Source organism: Rhinatrema bivittatum, unplaced genomic scaffold (genome assembly GCF_901001135.1).
Source record: "Rhinatrema bivittatum unplaced genomic scaffold, aRhiBiv1.1, whole genome shotgun sequence".
In the NCBI taxonomy this organism is placed as follows: domain Eukaryota; kingdom Metazoa; phylum Chordata; class Amphibia; order Gymnophiona; family Rhinatrematidae; genus Rhinatrema; species Rhinatrema bivittatum.
Window position 1 is genome coordinate 92,888 of NW_021821108.1, and position 13,762 is coordinate 106,649.

Below are 13,762 nucleotides of genomic sequence, written 5' to 3' on the forward strand. Positions count from 1 at the left end.
GCTGGAGCAGACGGTTCAGGACCCGGGCCAGCGGCATAAGTACAAAAAAAAAAAAACGTTTTCGGGGACTTTGTTGGCAGCTGCCGGAGTAGACAACATCCAAGCGGACTTCCTCAGCCGACATCGTCTGGACCCAGGAGAATGGGAGCTGCCGGACGTAGCTTATCACCTCATCTGCGCCAGGTGGGGACAGCCACACATGGATCTGATGGCCACCGCTCGGAACGCAAAGGCTCTGTGGTTTTTCAGTCGGCGGAGGGAGCGAGGGGCGGAAGGCGTCGACATGTTGGTGCTTCCCTGGCCCACGGACGTGTTGCTGTATGTCTTCCCTCCTTGGCCCCTGATAGGCAAGGTACTTCGGCAAATAGAGTTGCACCCGTCAGAGGTGATCTTGGTGGCGCCGGAGTGGCCAAGGCGACCGTGGTTCGTGGATCTTCTACAGCTTGCAGCGGAACCTCCTCTTCGGTTTCGCGGGGCCGCGATCCTTCTTCGCCAAGGACCCGTCTGTTTGGAGGATGCGGATCACTTTTGTCTCGCGGCTTGGCTTTTGAGAGGGCACGTCTAAAGTCTAAGGGGTACTCGGATGCGGTGGTAGCCACTTTGTTGAGAGCTAGGAAACAGTCTATGTCCTTAGCCTACGTTCGGGTTTGGGCGGTATTTGAGGACTGGTGCAGATCTCGCAAGGTGAACCCTATCCGGGCGGCCGTGCCTGAGGTCCTCGCTTTTCTCCAGGAGGGTCTCTCGAAAGGGCTGTCTTGTAGTACTCTTAGAGTCCAGGTAGCTGCCCTTGGTTGTCTCAGAGGGAAGGTCCAGGGGGTGTCCTTGGCACTCCATCCGGATGTGGCGCGTTTTCTTCGGGGGCTAAACATTTGCGCCCGCCAGTGCGGAATTCTTGTCCGTCCTGGAATCTAAACTGGGTTCTGTCAGCTCTCTGTGCAGCGCCGTTTGAGCCTCTGAAACGATCTTAAGGATCTTACTTTGAAGACGGTTTTTCTGGTCGCGATTGCGTCAGCTAGACGAGTTTCGGAGTTACAGGCTCTGTCTTGTAGAGAACCGTTTTTGCGAATCTCAGATTCCGGGGTTTCCTTGAGAATGGTCCTGTCCTTTCTGCCGAAGGTGGTATCAGCGTTTCACTTGAATCAGTCTATTGAGCTTCCCGCTTTTCCGGGAGTGGACCAGCTTGACAAGGGGTCAAAAGATTTGAGAAAACTCGATGTCCGCAGGGTTCTGCTCTGTTATCTGGCGGTTACGAATCCTTTCCGAGTTTCAGACCACCTGTTTGTTTTGTGCTCTGGTTCAAGGAGGGGTTCTTCTGCCTCTCGGACCATGATTGCACTTTGGCTCAAGGAGGCTATCGGTTCGGCGTATCTTTTGCGGGGCAAGTCGGCTCCTAGGGGCCTCCGTGCTCATTCGACACGTTCTCATGCCACATCATGGGCGGAGGCCTCTCAGGTGTCCCCGCAAGAGATCTGCAGGGCAGCGACGTGGAAGTCGTTGCATACTTTTTCTAGACATTACCGACTTGATGTCCAGGCGGCTGATGCTAGGGGGTTTGGAGATAGTGTTCTTCGAGCGGGACTCTCTGCTTCCCACCCTCAGTAATTAGCTCTGGTACATCCCAGGTGTCTGGACTGATCCGGGTATGTACAGGGAAAGGAAAATTAGTTTCTTACCTGATAATTTTCGTTCCTGTAGTACCACGGATCAGTCCAGGCTTCCGCCCATATGTTCTGGTTTCTGATTTGCGCTGAAGTGACAGAGAGTCCGCTCGGTTGGATTCAAGTTCTCATTTATTCAAGTTCGGAATAATGCTGTTCGCCTCTGGTTCTGGCAGTTCGGATCCAGCTGGAGGAGTTGTTAAATTGGCCTGTGTTGAAGGTCGTGTTTTTTTTAGTTAGTTAGTCGGGCACTTCATTTGCTTTGACATTACGTAAGATTGAGGGGCTGTGGGTGGCACCTTACTATATGTAGGGAGCCCGACAAGTCTTGCTCTGTCTTCATCTGCTGGTGCGGAGTCACAACCCAGGTGTCTGGACTGATCCGTGGTACTACAGGAACGAAAATTATCAGGTAAGAAACTAATTTTCCTTTCCGCTAAACATACAGCACAAGTTATCCAGCTAATTTTACAAGATAAAATGTTCAGTAACAGGCCTGCTGAATATGACCCCCATGTAATATTTAACTTTATATACAGATAAATCCTCACTTTACTGTGAATATGTGTTTTACCAACAGAGAGAGCAGCTCAGTCCCTGTCACTCACTTCCTACTGAATATGACCCCCACGTAATATTTAACTTTATATAGAGATAAGTCATCACTTTATTGTGAATATTGTGTTTTACCAACAGAGAGAGCAGCTCAGTCCATCTGTCACTCACTTCCTACTGAATATGACCCCCATGTAATATTTAACTTTATATACAGATAAGTCATCACTTTACTGTGAATATTGTGTTTTACCAACAGAGAGAGCAGCTCAGTCCATCTGTCACTCACTTCCTACTGAATATGACCCCCATGTAATATTTAACTTTATATACAGATAAGTCATCACTTTACTGTGAATATTGTGTTTTACCAACAGAGAGAGCAGCTCAGTCCATCTGTCACTCACTTCCTACTGAATATGACCCCCACGTAATATTTAACTTTATATAGCGATAAGTCATCACTTTATTGTGAATATTGTGTTTTACCAACAGAGAGAGCAGCTCAGTCCATCTGTCACTCACTTCCTACTGAATATCCCGCCCGGATTTATGAAAGCAGGGCCTTGCGCGCCGGCGCGCCTATTTTCCATAGGCCGCCTGCGCGCGCAGAACCCCGGGATGCGCGTAGGTCCCGGGTTTTTGGACGGGGGCGTGTCGGGGGCGGGGCCGAACGACGCAGCATTTTGGGGGCGGGACGCCACGTTTCGGGAGCGGGCCCGGGGGCGTGGTTTCGGGCCGAGGCGTTCCGGGGGCATGGCCGCACCCTCCGGAACCGCCCCCCGGGTTGGGTCTCGGCGCGCCAGCAGCCCGCTGGCGCGCGTGGATTTACATCTCCCTCCGGGAGGCGTAAATCCATGGATAAAGGTAGGGGGGGGTTTAGATAGGGCCGGGGGGGTGGGTTAGGTAGAGGAAGGGAGGAGAAGGTGAGGGGGGGAACGGAGGCAGGCTGCGCGGCTCGGTGCGCACCGGCTGCCCAAAATCGGCAGCCTTGCGCGCGATCCAGGATTTTAGAGGATACGCGTGGCTATGCGCGTATCTTATAAAATCCATTGTACTTTTGTTTGAGCCTGCTGCGCAAACAAAAATACGCGATCGTGCAGTTTTTAAAAATCTACCCCTAAGTTAGGGGCACTTGTTGGTAACTGTTTGATTCAAATTTTCTGCCATCCCCTGTCATTGATGCAGAGAGCAATGTTGGAGTTGCATCAAAGGTGAGCTTAAGACTTAATAGTTAAGGGTAGAACCAAGAGTGCCGAGGCCACTCTGGAGCCACCAGCACCACCTGACCCGGGTGCTGTTCCACTCGTCTGAAAACTCAACCTATGAGAGGCCATGGAGGGAAAGCATACAATAGGATCCCTGAAGGCCATTTGGACACCAGTGCGTTGAGACCCAAGGATCCCAATTCCTTCCATCGACTGAAAAAATCGCGATGTTTTCGCGTTGAGTCGGGTCGCCATGAGTTCCAACTGGGTAGTCCCCCATCGGGCACAAATGAGGTTCCATGCCTCTCCGGACAGCTCCCACTCTCCTGGGTCCAGCTGTTGTCTGCTTAGGAAGTCTGCTTGGACGTTCTCGACACCCGCCACATGCGAGGCCGTAATGCCCTCCAAATGGCGCTCGGCCCAGTTGAAGAGGAGATGGGCTTCCCTGGCTATGGCTGGGCTCTTGTTTCCTCCCTGACGGTTGAGGTATGTCACCGTGGTGGCATTGTCCGAAAACACGCGAATCATCCGCCCCTGTACCAGATCCAGAAAAGCCTCCAAGGCCCTGCAGATTGCCCTGGTCTCCAGGCGGTTGATGGACCAAAGGCATTCCGATTCCAACCATACGTCTTGTGCCGCTCTGCCTAAGCAGACCGCACCCCAGTCTTGCAGGCTGGCATCCGTGGTAACCACCATCCAGTCTGGGGTTTCGAGGGACATTCCTTTCTGCAGATTGGCATCTACTAACCAACACTCCAGGCTGGATCTGGACTGCGAGGTCAGGGGCAGGCGCACCTGATATTGTTCTGTCACTGAACTCCACCGGGACAGGAGAGCCTGCTGCAAAGGTCTCATGTGAGCAAAGGCCCACTGGACGAGCTCTAGCTTCGATGCCATGGATCCCAGAACTTGCAGATAGTCCCAGGCTATTGGAATCTGTGACCCCCGAAAACTGGTCACCTGCTGTTGTAGTTTTTGCCTCCAGTCCTCTGTTAGAAACACCCGGCCCAGGTGAGTGTCGAAGCGAGCTCCCAGATATTCCAGTGCCTGGGAGGGAATCAAGTGACTCTTGGGAAAGTTGATCACCCAGCTCAATGACTGCAGCATGTGAGTCACATGAAGAATAGTCGGCTGACAATCTTCCTCCGACTTTGCCTGGAGGAGCCAGTTGTCTATGTACGGGTGCACCAACACCCCTTCCTGCCGGAGGTCTGCTGCCACAACTATCATAACCTTGGTGAGGATGTGGGGCGCCGATTCTATACTGAAGGGGAGCGCACAAAACGGGAAATGCTGCCCCAGGATCAAAAACCGCAGAAACTGCTGATGATCGCTCTGAATTGGGATATGGAGGTAACCATCTGTTAGGTCCAGGGAGGCGAGGAACTCTTCCTTGCACACTGCTGCAATCACCATTCGAAAGCGCAGAACCTTCAGACTCCGGTTGACTTGCTGGATGTCCAGGATGGGGCGAAAGGTTTCTTTTTTCTTTGGCACCACAAAGTACACGGAGTATCGACCAGCTCCCTGTTCCGCCCCTGGAACTGGAACAATGACCTGCAGGCTTAATACATGGCAGAGCATGCTCTCCACCGCGGCACGCCTGTTTCGGGAAGAACAGCAAGACAACAGGAAGGCGTCCTTGGGAGGGTGTGAAAATTCTAAGGCATATCCTATGCGGATCACCCGGAGAACCCACTGGTCAGTTGTGATCCTTGCCCACTCCTCGTAAAACTGGGACAGTCATCCTCTTATGGCTGTCTCCGAGGAGTGGGTGATCCTGATTTAATGTGAAGATTTTCCGGCCCCAGAGCCCTGGCCGGCACCTCCCCTTGCTGCTTGGTTGGCTCCCCGAAAGGACCATTGTCGCCCTGAGAAAGGTCTGGATCTATAGGAAGAGGAGGAACCCCCGTTCCTGATTTAAACCTCCTGGAGTCTCTAATCCGGCTCCTTGGGGCAAATGCTTTCCATCCTCCAGGAGCCTATTGCCTTTGGACTCTCCCAGCGACTTCACCAGCTGGTCCAGGTCCTCGCCAAACAGGAGCTTCCCCCTAAAGGGGAGATTGCATAAGCGAGCTTTAGAAGAAGCTTCTCTCTTTTCCAATTGTGTTTTATAAAACTCATTCTATTTATTTACAGACATAAGTTCAGCGAGAATTTGCTATGTACCGCTATTTGATTTCCCTTCCATTGTTTCCACTGTTACCCCTCCTCCCCCCCCCCGGTTAAATAAGTTTATTGTAAAGCACTGTTGCATATTTTCGTTAACAAGTTTATTATTTTCGTTAACAAGTTTATTGTAAAGTTTATTGATTATTGTAAATGTTTATTGTAAAGCACTGTTGCATATGTTTGTTCTAGTTCGCACAGCTGCAATGTTTCTGTTATCTGTGAACCGATGTGAAGTTACTAAAGAAATGTCAGTATATAAAAACAGCAAATAAATAAAATAAATAAATAAATAAGAGTCAGCTGACCAATTCCAGAGCCACAGCAAGCGTCTGGCCGCCACTGAAGAGACCATGGAACGCGCCGATGTTCATACCAGGTCATATGGGGCATCTGCCGTTTATGCCACCCCCGCCTCCAGGCAAGCCACTTAAGCCTGGGACATGATCCCTGCAGAGGTCGAGTCCTGTGGCTGCTGGATCCGACACAAGCAGGCGCGCTGCATCATACTGGCACAGGCTGCTGCTCTGAGGCTCAAAGCCGAAACTTCAAAAAGGCGCTTCAGGTGGACCTCCAATTTGCGGCCCTGAACGTCCTTCAGGGCGGCTGACCCTGCCACCGGAAGGGTAGTTTTCTTAGTAACTGCTGCAACCGCAGCGTCCACCTTGGGTGTTCGTAAGGGCTCCAAATGCTCTACTGACAGCGGGTACAGCTTGGCCATGACCCGTCCCACCTTGAGACCGGCCTCTGGGGCATCTCACTCCCTGCTGATAAGCTTCTGAATTCTCTTCAGAATTGGAAAAGCCAAGGGGGATCCACGCAGTCCATCCAGGACCGGGTTGACCCCTTCGCTGTCTGAATCCTCCTGTGACAGTTTGAGCCCCAGTTCCTCCAGCACCTGAGGAATAAGGGGAAGCAATTCCTCCTGCTTGAACAGCCAGACCCCCCTCCCCCCCAGAGGTGTCCAGCAACAATGGATCATCCCTGCCGGCATCTGGGTCCAGATCGGGGTCAGTGTCGTCCAGGGGTATGGCTAGATCCCCCAACCGGGGGTCCCCCATGCTCCCCGCATCTCCACGGCTCCCATGTGCCCGAGGGCCTGGAGAAGGTAGAACCTGTGACTTCAGATGCTTGGCAGGGCCACCAGCATTGTCCTGAGACCTCCTCTTCACAGCCTTCCTGGCCAGGAAGGCTTCATGCATTAGTAGCACAAACTCCGGGGAGAAACCTCCGGGTCCCACATCATTGCTACTGGAATCCGAATTTGTATCCTTTGGGTCTCCCTGGCCCGGTTCTACCACTGCCGGGGAAAGGGGGGATGATGAGGAACCGTGGTAAGCCTTTATACCTTGTCATTGCAGCCCAAGGGTTCACCATTCGTTGAATCGTAACACCCTGCAGGACTGGGAAAGTTTTATTCACAGTCTGATAAATATATTTCTGCCTGGCACTGTATTTATTTCTCTTCTCTGACCTCTGATCCGTGTTTCTCTTTGTTTTAATTCAGAGTGGTGGATGGGATGTGCCAGATATGCAGGTAACTGCCTCTGATATAACTAATTATACAAATGATCCCGTCTATGAATGAGAGCTGCTACAGGGTCTCCTTCAGCCTCCCCCTTCTCCTCCTGCCCCGCCTGCTTCCTGAGAGGGGAGGGGTTGGGGCAGGAAGCAGAGGGCAGTTCTCTGTTACCTGAGATTCAGGGCACGGGGGCAGAGCCCTGGGTGCTCATGCAATGGGTCCCCTGCTAGGCAGTCAGGGCATAGGTAACCCCAGCTCTCTCCTCCCTCAGACACCAGCAGTATCTTTACCCTCTTCCTCCCTCCCCCTCCAAGCCTGATCTAAACATTCTCCTCCTCTTCCCCTTCCAACCTCAGCAGTCTCTTTTCCACAGGCTCCCACTCTCAGCTGTGACTCTGCTGCCCCTACAGCCTCCTGACCTCCCCTAGCTCTTCCTCCATCACTATCACCATCCCTCCATTCCCGAGCCCTCCCTCCCCTTCCAATTGAAATCATCCCCCCTCTACTCCCCCCTCTGAATGCCCCAGTCCTCCCCCCTTCCCCTTCTCAGCTGTGAATCTGCCGCCCCTGCAGCCTTCACTCTCCTCTGCCCCTTGCTCTGTGCTGGCCCCGCTCTTTCCGCTCTCTGCGTCTCCTTCCCGCCTGCGTTGCTGGTGCAGCTTCTCCCGGTCCAGACCCCAGCACCAGCACCACTCCCTCCTGCCACTCGGTGCATTTACTGCACTTCCTGCCGCAGGAGTGCATGCAGGGAGTGACACAGACCCCGCCCCTTATACTAAGGACTGCCCCTGCCTTTATTGAGGGGGGGGGTGTCATGGGAAGAGGGGGTTTCAGTGGAAAGGAAATATAAATGGGAAGAGGAGGCCAATGGGGCTGTGAGTTATAGGAAGCCCGGCAGTGAATTAGCTAATTAGAAACTCCCTTTCACTGATGATGTAAGGGGAATCAGTCCAATGGGAGATACTGGAGGGCAGCAGGCCAATAGGATCGCTGGTATGGCTGAGTCCTGTCAGTGAGTGACAGCCAATAAAAGAGCTCCTCTTATAGAGTAAGCAGACTTAATTGGCATCTCAGAGACTTGGTGGAAGGAGGACAACCAATGGGACAGTGCTATAATGGGGGACAAATTATATCGCAATGACAGAGAGGAGGACCCGGGAGGTGGTAATGGCGCTTTATGTCCGGGATGGCATAGAGTCCAACAGGATAAACATCCTGCATGAGACTAAATGCACAATTGAATCTTTCTGGGTAGAAATCCCTTGTGTGTTTGCTTTTTTGTATCATCTGCAAATTTGATTTACGTCACAGATCATTTATAAATATATTGAAAATTAAGGGTCCCAAAGGGGTTAGAGGTGTGTGAGGAGCCAATGAGGAGTGTGTGCTCATGTTTATTAATGTCTCCTCCTCTCTGCAGTGCCTGTGACTCTGGATTCTGAAACTGCGCATCCTGAGCTCCTCCTGTATGAGGATGGGAAAAGTGTCACAGAGAGACAGAACAAGCAGAGCCTCCCCCACAGTCCCCGGAGATTTGATACTGAGCGCTGTGTACTGGGGCGTGAGGGCTTCACCTCGGGGAGACATTACTGGGAGGTGGGGGTGGAGTTGCTGGATTATGGTTCCTGTGAGCTGGGGGTGTGCAGAGACTCTGTGAGGAGGGAGGGGGAGATCTCACTAACAACTGAGGAGGGATACTGGGTAGTGATGCTGCGATTTGAAGAAGATCAATGCTGGGCCCTCACCTCCCCCTGGACAGAGCTCCCCCTGACTAAGATACCCCAGGCAGTGGGGATTCTCCTGGACTATGAGAGAGGGGAAATTTCATTTTACAATGCAGACAATAAATCTCATCTCTACACCTTCTCCCACACCCTCACTGGCTCTCTCCTGCCTTTCTTCTGTACTTATAGAGCAGCTCTGAGGATCCTCCCAGTGCCAGGCGGGGAGTGAGAGCCCCCGGGCAGTGGGGATTCTCCTGGACTATGAGCCAGGGGAGGTTTCATTTTACAATGCAGAGAATAAATCTCATCTCTACACCTTCTCCCACTCCTCACTGGCTCTCTCCTGCCTTTCTTCTGTACTTATAAAGCAGCTCTGAGCTTCCTCCAGTGCCAGGCTGGGAGTGAGAGACCCCGGGCAGTGGGGATTCTCCTGGACTATGAGGCAGGGGAAGTTTCATTTTACAATGCAGAGAATAAATCTCATCTCTACACCTTCTCCCACACCCTCACTCGCTCTCTCTCCTGCCTTTCTTCTGTACTTATAAAGCAGCTCTGAGGATGCACCCAGTACCAGGCTGGGAGTGAGAGACCCCGGGCAGTGGGGATTCTCCTGGACTATGAGGCAGGGGAAGTTTAATTTTACAATGCAGAGAATAAATCTCATCTCTACACCTTCTCCCACTCTCCTGCCTTTCTTCTGTACTTATAAAGCAGCTCTGAGGATCCTCCCAGTGCCAGGCTGGGAGTGAGAGACCCCGGGCAGTGGGGATTCTCCTGGACTATGAGACAGGGGAAGTTTCCTTTTACAAAAAAGGAAATCAACCCTGGTTCACCCCTGAACTAAAACAAATGAAACAAGACCTACGTCACAAGGAAAACAGATGGCGCAAAACCCCCAACACATCTACCCTTTCAGCTTACAAAGGATTTCTACATCACTACAGGACTTCTACTCTATTAACAAAAAGGGAATTCTATTCCAACAAAATACACCATCTCCAATATAATGCCCAAGCACTATTCTCATACGTAACACAAATCACTAAATCAACCCCTCCGTCTATTCCAGACGAACAAGCACTATTCAAGGCTAATGAGCTCGCTACATTTTTTCAACAGAAGATCTCAAATACGCTTGCCCTCCTACCTCCAACTATGATACCTCTCATTTCAGGCGAGAATCCTCATTCTTCCTCGAGAGCCAAGCTTGACAATTTTGACTCAATCTCCACCAAAGAGATTGAATCCCTCCTAAAAAGACAGAAACCATCCAGCCACCCAGCAGATAATATCCCGTCGAAACTCTTGCTTCTCATCCCAGACACGATCTCAAGACCTCTGACAAGTATCATAAACTGCTTTCTAACTCAAGGGATATACCCAGACAGACTAAAAAACCGCTTCACTCAAACCCCTCCTTAAGAAACACAATCTAGACCCTAATGATCCAGCCAATTTCAGACCCATCTCTAATCTCCCATTCTTAGCCAAACTAACGGAGAAACTGGTAAACACTCAGCTTTCAGAGTATCTAGAAGATCAGAACATCCTATACCCTTCGCAATATGGTTTCCGCAAATCACGCAACACGGAAACCCTCCTCATTTCAGGGGTCCAAGAGTCAATCCAACAGGGAGAAGCAGAAGCGGGACGAAGCACAGAACCAGGAACACCAAACACTGGAACAGAGCACAGACCTCAATACCAAGGCAAGATCTGAGGAGCAGACCTTGCCTTTAAATACAAAAACCTGGAGGAGGTGCTTCAGAAGGGAGCCACAACAATTCCTGTCATGGCCCCTTTAAATCCTGTCTTCAGCCGCACGCGCGGCCCTAGTGCAGCTGAGAAGGAGGTGGAGTCACGGCATGGAGCAGAGTCCTGCAGCCGGCCAAGCAGCGGCCCAGGCCACGCGGAGAACGCCTTTGGAGGCGACCCGTCGCCACGAGTAAGTGCTTGGTCCCGGCCGCGGACCGCCGCAGCTGGGACCAAGCTGTCATGGCTGCCGCTCCACCACGATCACTTTCTCTTCCCTCACTTCCCTCACCCCTCCCCACTCACAGACATCATCACCTCCACCACCATCATTTTCTCTTCCCTCCTTCCCTCACCCACTCCACTCTCACAGACATCACAGACAAAGTCCCTCATGAGAGGCTTCTTCGAAAACTAAAAATCATGGGATAGGAAGCGATGTCCTTTCGTGGATTACAAACTGGTTAAAAGACAGGAAACAGAGAGTAGGATTAAATGGTCAATTTTCTCAGTGGAAAAGGGTAAACAGTGGAGTGCCTCAGGGATCTGTACTTGGACCGGTGCTTTTCAATATATTAAAATGATCTGGAAAGGAATACGATGAGTGAGGTTATCAAATTTGCAGATGATACAAAATTATTCAGAGTAGTTAAATCACAAGCGGATATGATACATTACAGGAGAAACTTGGAAGACTGGAAGATTGGGCATTCAAATGGCAGGTGAAATTTAATGTGGACAAGTGCAAGATGATGCATATAGGGAAAAATAACCCATGCTATAGCTACACGATGTTAGGTTCCATAGGAGCTACCACCCAGGAAAAGATCTAAGCTTCATAGTGGATAATACTTTAAATCGTCAGCTCAGTGTGCTGCAGCAGTCAAAAAAGCAAACAGAATGTTAGGAATTATTAGGAAGGGAATGGTTAATAAAACGGAAAATGTCATAATGCCTCTGTATCGCTCCATGGTGAGACCGCACCTTGAATTCTGTGTACAATTCTGGTCGCCGCATCTCAAAAAAGATATAGTTGTGATGGAGAAGGTACAGAGAAGGGCAACCAAAATGATAAAGGGGATGGAACAGCTCCTCTATGAGAAAAGGCTGAAAAGGTTAGGGCTGTTCAGCTTGGAGAAGAGACGGCTGAGGGGGGATATGATAGAGGTCTTTAAGATCATGAGAGGTCTTGAACGAGTAGATGTGACTCGGTTATTTACACTTTCAAATAATAGAAGGACTAGGGGGGTATTCCATGAAGTTAGCAAGTACACATTTAAGACTAATTGGCAAAAATTCTTTTTCACTCAACGCCCAATAAAGCTCTGGAATTTGTTGCCAGAGGATGTGGTTAGTGCAGTTAGTGTAGCTGATTTCAAAAAAGGTTTGGATAAGTTCTTGGAAGAGAAGTCCATTAACGGCTATTAATCAAGTTTACTTAGGGAATGGCCTCTGCTATTAATTGCATCAGTAGCATGGGATCTTCTTAGTATTTGGGTAATTGCCAGGTTCTTGTGGCCTGGTTTGGCCTCTGGAAACAGGATGCTGGGCTTGATGGACCCTTGGTCTGACCCAGCATGGCAATTTCTTATGTTCTTATCATCACCTTCTCTTCCCTTTCCTGTCCCCTCTCCATCCCCAGAGACATCATTATCACCTTCTCTTCCCTTCCATCACCACCCTTCACTCCTACAGATATCATCATCACCGTCTCTTCCCTTTCCTGTCCCCCTCCATCCCCACAGACATCATCATCACCTTCTCTTCCATTCCATCTTCCCCCTCCTCCCCCACAGACATCATCATCTTCTCTTCCATTCTATCTTCCCCCTCCTCCCCCACAGACATCATCATCATCTTCTTTTCCCATCCCTCACCCCCTCCACTCCTATAGACATCATAACCTTCGCTTCCTTGCCCTCACCCCTCCATCCCCAGAGACATCATCATCATCATCACCATCTTCTTTTCCCTTCCCTTTCTCACCCTCAACTCCCACAGACATCACCTTCTCTTCCCTTTCCCCTCCATTCCCACAGACATTACCTTGTCTTCCCTTCCCTTTCCCCCTCCACTCCTACAGACATCATCATCTGCTCTTCCCTTTCCTCACCCCCCACTCCCACAGATATCATCTTTACCTTCTCTTCTCTTCCGTTCCCTCTCTCCCTCCACCCGAGACATCATCATCACCTTCTTTTCCATCCCTCCACCCCCACAGACATCATCATCACCTTTTCTTCTCTCCCCCTCCACTCCCACAGACATCATCATCACCTTCTCTTTTGTTTCTGTTCCCCCTCCATACCGACATCATCACCACCTTCTTTTCCCTTCCCTCATCCCCTCCATTCCAACAGACATTATTATTGTTGCGACTGTCCTGCCCGATGTCTCCACTATGCCCACTTACCTCTTTGGCGACTCCCTCTTTGCCTGTTGGAAGTTTGGCTGCCGTGGTGTCATCTTGCCATTCCCCTCTGGCGTCCCCGGACCGGCTAGACGCTCCACTCTGCCATGTTTCCCAGCAACCTAAGGGCGCGCAAGTGGCGCAGCCCCGACTCAAGGACCAGCAGTGGCGTGAACCTCAGGGGCGTCCCCCTGAGGTGACATCATCCTCACCAGATATTTAAGGTCTCTGAATTCACTAACTAATCGAGTTAGCAAAGGGTTTCCTTGCTACTCTGCCTCCATGGACTTACCAAGGGGTACCCGCTTCCCAGGGGCCCGCTCTCTTTCTTGTTTTTCAGGTTGCAGTCTGGAACCGGTACTCTCTCCTGAGGGCCCACGTTCCCAGACTCGCTTCTGAATACCACTTCTGCCAGGAAGTCATCACTGCCTACAACACCAGTGAGTTACCATCTCTCTCTGCACATTCCCTGGAACCAGGTACTCGCTCCTCGAGGGCCTAATCCTTTCCAGCTCCTGGGCTGCTTCTAAGAGACTATTGTGTGAATGTTACCATCAAGGATCTGTACATGAACTCTGCATACCCTGCCTACTCACTATATTCAGTTTCTCTACAGCTCAGTTATCCAGGATCGCTGTTCCAGTATCTGAGGGACTAGAGCCCAGCCAGGCACTTCCAGCTCACTACTGCCACCTCTGGTGGTTCCATATACTGTTTAATAAAAGAACTAGTGTGGGTCTGTCTCCATACTCTGAGCCTGACCT

At 50.9% G+C, this 13,762-nt stretch overlaps 1 protein-coding gene across 3 annotated transcripts in view; it reads left to right on the top strand.

Moving 5' to 3' along the window:
* The window catches only part of LOC115082456 (E3 ubiquitin-protein ligase TRIM41-like), a 36,281-nt gene extending 27,260 nt beyond the window's left edge, over positions 1–9,021 (top strand). For all 3 annotated transcript variants that reach the window (XM_029586683.1, XM_029586684.1, XM_029586685.1), the window contains exons 6-7: positions 7,098–7,127; positions 8,533–9,021. In XM_029586683.1, the coding sequence (XP_029442543.1) occupies positions 7,098–7,127; positions 8,533–8,554 (52 nt within the window). In that variant the 3' untranslated portion in view covers positions 8,555–9,021. The remainder of the gene's footprint in view (positions 1–7,097; positions 7,128–8,532) is intronic.
* Positions 9,022–13,762: the final 4,741 nt, after the last annotated feature.